At 49.6% G+C, this 7,500-nt stretch overlaps 1 protein-coding gene across 1 annotated transcript in view; it reads left to right on the top strand.

Moving 5' to 3' along the window:
• The window catches only part of arrb1 (arrestin, beta 1), a 16,490-nt gene that overhangs the window by 1,189 nt on the left and 7,801 nt on the right, over positions 1-7,500 (top strand). The window contains exons 2-9 of the mRNA XM_035621953.2: positions 3,981-4,011; positions 4,667-4,727; positions 4,954-4,998; positions 5,280-5,476; positions 6,108-6,167; positions 6,246-6,313; positions 6,534-6,669; positions 7,310-7,394. Of these exons, the coding sequence (XP_035477846.1) occupies positions 3,981-4,011; positions 4,667-4,727; positions 4,954-4,998; positions 5,280-5,476; positions 6,108-6,167; positions 6,246-6,313; positions 6,534-6,669; positions 7,310-7,394 (683 nt within the window). The remainder of the gene's footprint in view (positions 1-3,980; positions 4,012-4,666; positions 4,728-4,953; positions 4,999-5,279; positions 5,477-6,107; positions 6,168-6,245; positions 6,314-6,533; positions 6,670-7,309; positions 7,395-7,500) is intronic.

Consider the following 7,500-nt stretch of genomic DNA (forward strand, 5'->3'; position numbering starts at 1 on the left):
CTGAGTCCGGCTTGAGTCCGGTCTGAGTCTGGTCTGAGTCCGGTCTGAGTCCAGTCTGAGTCTGGTCTGAGTCCGGTCTGAGTCCGGCTTGAGTCCAGTCTGAGTCTGGTCTGAGTCCGGTCTGACTCCGGTCTGAGTCCGGCTTGAGTCCAGTCTGAGTCTGGTCTGAGTCCAGTCTGAGTCCGGTCTGACTCCGGTCTGAGTCCAGTCTGAGTCTGGTCTGAGTCCGGTCTGAGTCCGGCTTGAGTCCAGTCTGAGTCTGGTCTGAGTCTGGTCTGAGTCCGGCTTGAGACCAGTCTGACTCCGGTCTGAGACCAGTCTGAGTCCGGTCTGAGTCCGGTCTGACTCTGGTCTGAGTCCGGTCTGAGTCCGGTCTGACTCTGGTCTGACTCTGGTCTGTCTGCTCTCTGGACTGTCAACAGTATAAAACAGTGGACTGTCTCTAGATGTTGACTCGAGACCAAAACCAACTGCAGCAAAATTCAAACACGGTCGGAACTTTAAACCAACCAATGTTCAGCCAGTGTCACAGTCGACTGTTCTTCACTGTAAACTGCATCTGATCTCAGTCACTTCAGACACTTTGACTTAATAGTCACAGGATGAAACTGTCAGACGATCAAAGAGGAACACGAGGTCATTCACAGGTCACATTTATTTATGAATATTATAGAGATTCAGATAAAGTTTCCACGTGAAGCCTCTAAACTCACCTGGTCACATCCTCCAGTTTGAGTTTAGCATCTCGTACTTTCACTTCCCAGAGTGACCCTGTGACCTCTGCGTTAGCTTCACCTGAGGTTCCTCGCTGGCACCGCACAGAACCCGGCGTCAGGCCTCAGAACATGTATTTTTCCTGGTCTGGTCTCTGAATCTCAGAGTGTTTCTGTGTTCGCAGGCTGAGTGATGTGAGCGTGTCGTGTCGGGAGAATATTAATGAGCAGAGTGGGATGGTCGGACATACAGAGCAGCTCATCTCCTCCGTCACCACGGAAACAATCAGAAGCTCAAAGTGACGAGGGCGATCATCTCAAACAACGTGGTTCAATTGAAACATTCAGACTCTAACATAAAACAACAACTAATATCTGAGAAGAAACAGGAAATTGTTTCAGAAGCCAACGATCTGAGAGTGAAACGTGTCGCGCCGCTGCTCCTTTTGATGACATCACTTCCTGTCTCTTCACTGTTGCCAGTGTGTGAGACTTAGACTCGTCCTGTCGTCGTCAGGCACCGATCAGACTGATTCTGAATTGAATCCCGGACCCATCTCAGCTGTGTTAGCACGCTAACACGCTAAACTAAGATGGTGAACGTGCATGTTAGAATGTTGTTGTTAGCATTTAGCTCCAAACTCTACGACAGTAAAGCCTGACAGAGCTGTTGGAATCTAAGTCCTGGCTTTCATGGAGGTTGTGATCTGGATTGAGGGTCTGAGCAAAAACCGGGAGGTCTGGGAGGACCAGGAGAACCGGCAGGTCAGGGAGGACCAGGAGAACCGGGAGGTTTCGGAGGTCTGGGAGGACCAGGAGAACCGGGAGGTCTGGGAGGACCAGGAGAACTGGCAGGTCTGGGAGGACCAGGAGAACCGGGAGGTCTCGGAGGTCTGGGAGGACCAGGAGAACCGGGAGGTCTGGGAGGTCTGGGAGGACCAGGAGAACTGGCAGGTCTGGGAGGACCAGGAGAACCGGGAGGTCTGGGAGGTCTGGGAGGACCAGGAGAACCGGGAGGTCTGTGGAGGTCTGGGAGCACCAGGAGAACCGGGAGGTCTTGGAGGTCTTGGAGGTCTGGGAGGACCAGGAGAACTGGCAGGTCTGGGAGGACCAGGAGAACCGGAAGGTCTGGGCGGTCTGGGAGGACCAGGAGAACCGGGAGGTCCGGGAGGGCTGGGAGGACCAGGAGAACCGGGAGGTCAGGGAGCCTGCCTGACAAGAAACCACAGATTCCCAGTTTAATCCATAAACAATAAATCTCACTCTGTGGCGAGTGATAGTTCAATTTCTAACAATAATACTGACACATGAAACTGCCACAGTGCAGGACAGAGGGTGGAGGATTTGGGGGGTCAGGAGGATCAGGGAGGACCAGGACATCTGGATGGTCTTTTTTCATAGTCTCTGCTGTACGAGCAGTACCGGGGGAGTCCTCCATCGTGGCAGCAAGCTGAATTATTGATCATCGGGTGTTTCCCCGGAGCGTCCTGATCGATCGGAGGAAGCGTCAGTGAAGAGACGAACGTTCAGACTTTACTCTGAACCAACGTTCACTGCAGGTGTGAATGTGACCAGGAACAAATCAGACGTCAGGAATAAGTTCATGAGTGTCACATGTTTCCATTCGGTCCAGACGTTCTCTTGGTTTGTGTCTGATCAGTTCCTGTTTCTGTTTTCTTCTGGAAAGAACCTCCTTCTCTGTGACGGCAGAGCAACAGACTGGTTGTCGTGGTTCTTTTAGTTTTCACTTCGTCACTGTGGTTCAGGATCAGAGCATCAGCATACTACAGCCTGACAGAGCTGTGAGCGGCTGTAGACTCTCAATATGATCTGGATTAAGGGGCCTGAGGACAGAGGGTGGAGGACCAGGGGAACCAGGGGGACTAGGAGGACCGGGGGGACCAGGAGGACCAGGAGGACCAGGGGGACCAGGAGGACCAGGGGGACTGGGAGGACCAGGGGGACTGGGAGGACCAGGAGGACCAGGGGGACCAGGGGGACCGGGAGGACCAGGAGGACCAGGGGGACTGGGAGGAACAGGGGGACCGGGAGGACCAGGAGGACCAGGGGGACCGGGAGGACCAGGAGGACCAGGGGGACCGGGAGGAACAGGCGGACCAGGAGGACCAGGAGGACCAGGAGGACCGGGGGCACCGGGGGGACCGGGAGGACCAGGGGGACCAGGAGGACCAGGGGGACTGGGAGGACCAGGAGGACCAGGGGGACCAGGGGGACCGGGAGGACCAGGAGGACCAGGGGGACTGGGAGGAACAGGGGGACCAGGGGGACCGGGAGGAACAGGGGGACCAGGGGGACCGGGAGGAACAGGGGGACCAGGGGTACCGGGAGGACCGGGGGGACCAGGAGGACCAGGGGGACTGGGAGGACCAGGAGGACCAGGGGGACCAGGGGGACCGGGAGGACCAGGAGGACCAGGGGGACTGGGAGGAACAGGGGAACCAGGGGGACTTGGAGGAACATTGGGACCAGGGGGACCGGGAGGACCAGGAGGACCAGGGGGACCGGGAGGAACAGGCGGACCAGGAGGACCAGGAGGACCAGGGGGACCGGGAGGAACAGGGGGACTAGGAGGACCAGGAGGACCAGGAGGAACCCTGAACTCTGACTCTGGTCAGTGACTCTGGTCGGTGCCTCTGGTCAGTGACTCTCTCGTCAAACAGCTGATCCATCACTCTGTCAGTGTTAGATGAGTCGTTCAGTGGAACAATTGAGTCTTTATGACTTTTCTCTGTTGTCACTTGACATTAAATAGAAGAAGAATTTTTCTTTGAGTTTGTGTTTATGTCATTTCAGTTTTAAAAGCCAGTGTTTTGTTGATAAATGTCTCCAAGCGACTACCGTGAACATGAACTTTCTTAATGTTTGATTTGTGACTGAGTGCTCGGTCAAATTGAATTGGAGTAATTGCAGCGCTGATGGCGAGAAGCTGAGCGAGCTCCCAGGAGCCCCGGCGGTTTCCGGTCAGACGGCGTCATGATGCTGCTGATTGATGAAGCTCCACTTAGGAGGAAGCTGAGAGCTAATGGAGCCTCAGCAGCTGATTTATGACTGACAGCATTAACACTGCTGATTACAGTGGAAGGAGGAGGATGAGGAGGATCCTTCAACATTTAAATCCAGAATCCTGGACCGGGGTGAAAACATAACCAGCTGCTGTGATGTCACACAGGAAACATTTTGTCTGTAAAGGTCAAAGTTCGACTCGGGCTGACTGATGCTTCTGTCTGTTGTTGTTGTTTTTTTCAGGGTGTTTAAGAAGGCCAGTCCCAATGGAAAGGTCAGTCCTGAAGGTCATGACCTTCAACCCGCTCATGACAAAATCACATGAACACCCAGAACACAGTACAGACAGAGTACAGAGTACAGAGTACAGACAGAGTACCAGCTGAGTACAGACAGAGTACACACAGAGTACAGAGTACAAACAGAGCACAGACAGAGTACAGACAGTACAGACAGAGTACAGACAGTACAGACAGAATACAGACAGAGCACAGACAGAGTACAGAGTACAGACAGAGTACAGACAGAATAAAGACAAAGTACAGACAGAGTACAGACAGAGCACAGACAGAGTACAGACAAAGTACACACAGAGTACAGACAGAGTACAGACAGAGCACAGACAGAGTACAGACAAAGTACACACAGAGTACAGACAGAGTACAGGAAAGGTACACAGAGTAGAGACAGAGCACAGAAAGAATACAGACAGAGCACAGACAGAGTACAGACAAAGTACACACAGAGTACAGACAGAGCACAGACAGAGTACAGACAAAGTACACACAGAGTACAGACAGAATAGAGACAGTACAGACAAAGTACAGACAGAGTGCAGAGTACAGACAGAGCACAGACAGAATACAGACAAAGTACAGACAGAGTACAGACCCTTATTCTCTGTACTAACAGTTGTGTTCCTCCCTCAGCTCACCGTCTATCTGGGGAAGAGAGACTTTGTGGACCACGTGGACCTGGTGGAGCCCGTCGGTGAGATCTGGTTTTACTGACCTGAAGTGACCTGAAGTGACCTGAAGTGACCTGAAGTGAACTGAAGTGACCTGAAGTGAACTGAAGTGACCTGAAGTGACCTGAAGTGAACTGAAGTGACCTGAAGTGACCTGAAGTGACCTGAAGTGACCTGAAGTGAACTGGTCTGGTTCGTCCTGAGTCGACTGAAGTCGTCTGTTCTGAATCTGCTCTTTTGTTCCTGCAGACGGCGTCGTCCTGATCGACCCGGAGTATCTGAAGGAGAGGAAAGGTGAGAGATCTGAACCTGCAGCTTGTTCAAACTTTATCAAAATGTTTTGAGGGCATGAGTTTTGCCTCCGATCCTTCACATTTATTTAGTGGATGTCCAAGAGTCCAGAGTGTTGTTTGGTTCAAAGACCATTTAGTCCCTAGTTAGTTGTGGAGTTCCTCAGGGAAGCGTCCTCGGGCCTCAGCTCTTTCTCTTTATCATTTAGTAAATCCAGGACATGGTTAGCCTAGCTGAGCACAAAGACTCACTCCAAGCTACCGGTTGTTTTTTTCCTTCATCAGTGTTTGTGACTCTGACCTGCGCCTTCCGTTACGGTCGAGAGGATCTGGACGTCCTGGGGTTGACGTTCAGGAAGGACCTGTTTGTGACCAACATCCAGGCGTTTCCTCCGCTGCCGGAAGAGAAGAAGAGCCTGACTCGACTTCAGGAGCGCCTGATTAAGAAGCTGGGAGAACTCGCCTACCCGTTCACCTTCGAGGTACCGAGTTCACGAGCGTCATCACATCCTCCTGTCGGCGAAACAGCACATGTGCTGATAAAAACCTGATAAACTTATTGAACAAAGAAGCAAGAGTCATAAAATGTCAACACAGACAGCCAAACAAGAACGTTGTCTCAATCAAACAAAAAGCTTTCAACAGGCGGCAGCTAGCTTCGCATTAGCCATGGTGTGCCTGAGAAGACAACCTCAGGGGACACGTTCGTAAAATGGTGGATTGAGAAACTGAAGCTTGTGTCTCTGAGAAAGACTTTTTGAATTTCCTACTGAGACGATCAGAGCTCGTTGAGCAGTCGTTTCCTGTCGATGAGCTCATAGTTGACGTCCTGTTTGTACGAGGACGAGAGGACAGCGAGCGATGACCTGAACCTACAAGTGTTGCGTCATGAAATGTGTTTTTCAAATTGGCCTCGTTTGGTCCGGACCAAAAGATCAGGTCGGAGTCAAGTGTAGAGAAACGATGACGACAGGACGCAGAAACCAGAACCGACAGGATCAAATGTGAACGCTGGACAGAAACGCAGGCGGTGGTTCGGACCCTTGAGTGTGAAAATAACCGTAAAGAAACGACTCCGGTGTGTTGAGATGTTTTTCCTTCCGGTGTTTGCAGATTCCTCTGAACCTGCCGTGCTCCGTCACGCTGCAGCCCGGACCCGAGGACACGGGGAAGGTAGCGACCGCCGCTCGGCTCCTCGTGAACTGTAACGCTGTGTTGACGTGATGGAACTGATTCTCTCTGTGTCGTCAGGCCTGCGGAGTCGACTTCGAGGTGAAATCTTTCTGTGCAGAAAACGTTGAAGAGAAGATCCACAAGAGGTAAACGAGTCCGCGGAGATGAATTATGAATGAAAGTGAAATGAGTCGTACATTAGCAGCTTCCTGCTGCAGAGTGTTCACCTCCCTGCTGATCCAGGTCCAGTCACACTGGATTACAACAAGACACCAGCTCACGGTGGTCGTCCAGTGTCACTGTGAGTCAGTGGTGCTGTTCTATATATTATTAATATATCTTTATGATGTCCTCACCGTGTTGTAGGAACTCTGTGCGTCTGGTGATCAGGAAGGTGCAGTACGCTCCGGAGAAGGCCGGTCCTCAGCCCACGGCAGAAACCACCCGTCAGTTCCTGATGTCGGACAAACCTCTGCACCTGGAGGCGTCTCTGGACAAGGAGGTGACTGAGCTGCCTGCGTCAGAGGCGACCGGTCGCATGAGTCGTTTCCTCTGACGGTGGCAGATGTTAAAATGTGGAACCGACTGTACGATGTGAAGATTTAGTGATGATTCGTTTTTAAAACCAAAATATTCTTCATTTTGTTTTGTGGTGGAAAACTTTGTCATTTGATGTTCACTTCGATACACGAAACAGCTGAACACGAGTAACGTATTTATTATATTATATGTTATATATTATAGTTATATTATAAAGTTTTATATTATCTTAAAGTTATATGATATATAATAGTTATATAATATTATATATTTTTTTATTTTATATTGCAGTTATATGATGTATTATGGTTATATTATATGATATAGTTATATTATATGATATATTATAGTTATATTATAGTTTGTGATATATTATATATTTTATTATATATTATAGTTATTGCATAGTTATATTATATGATATAGTTATATTATATATTATAGTTTTATCATATAGTTATATTAAATATTGCAGTTATATTATAGTTATATTATATGTTATATTACAGTTGTATTATATTATATGATATATTACATTATATGCTATATTATAGTTATATGATATAATATAGTTTATACTGAAGATGTGTCTGATGTCTCAGATTTATTATCACGGTGAACCAATCAGCGTCAACGTCCACGTCACCAACAACACGAACAAGACGGTGAAGAAGATGAAGATCTCAGGTACACTGACCTCTGACCTCTGACTGTGTGTGTTGTGTTACTGACCTCTGACCTGTGTGTGTGTGTGTGTGTGTGTGTGTTATGTAGTTGTGTCACTGACCTCTGA

This window comes from Scophthalmus maximus, chromosome 11 (genome assembly GCF_022379125.1).
Source record: "Scophthalmus maximus strain ysfricsl-2021 chromosome 11, ASM2237912v1, whole genome shotgun sequence".
Taxonomy (NCBI): domain Eukaryota; kingdom Metazoa; phylum Chordata; class Actinopteri; order Pleuronectiformes; family Scophthalmidae; genus Scophthalmus; species Scophthalmus maximus.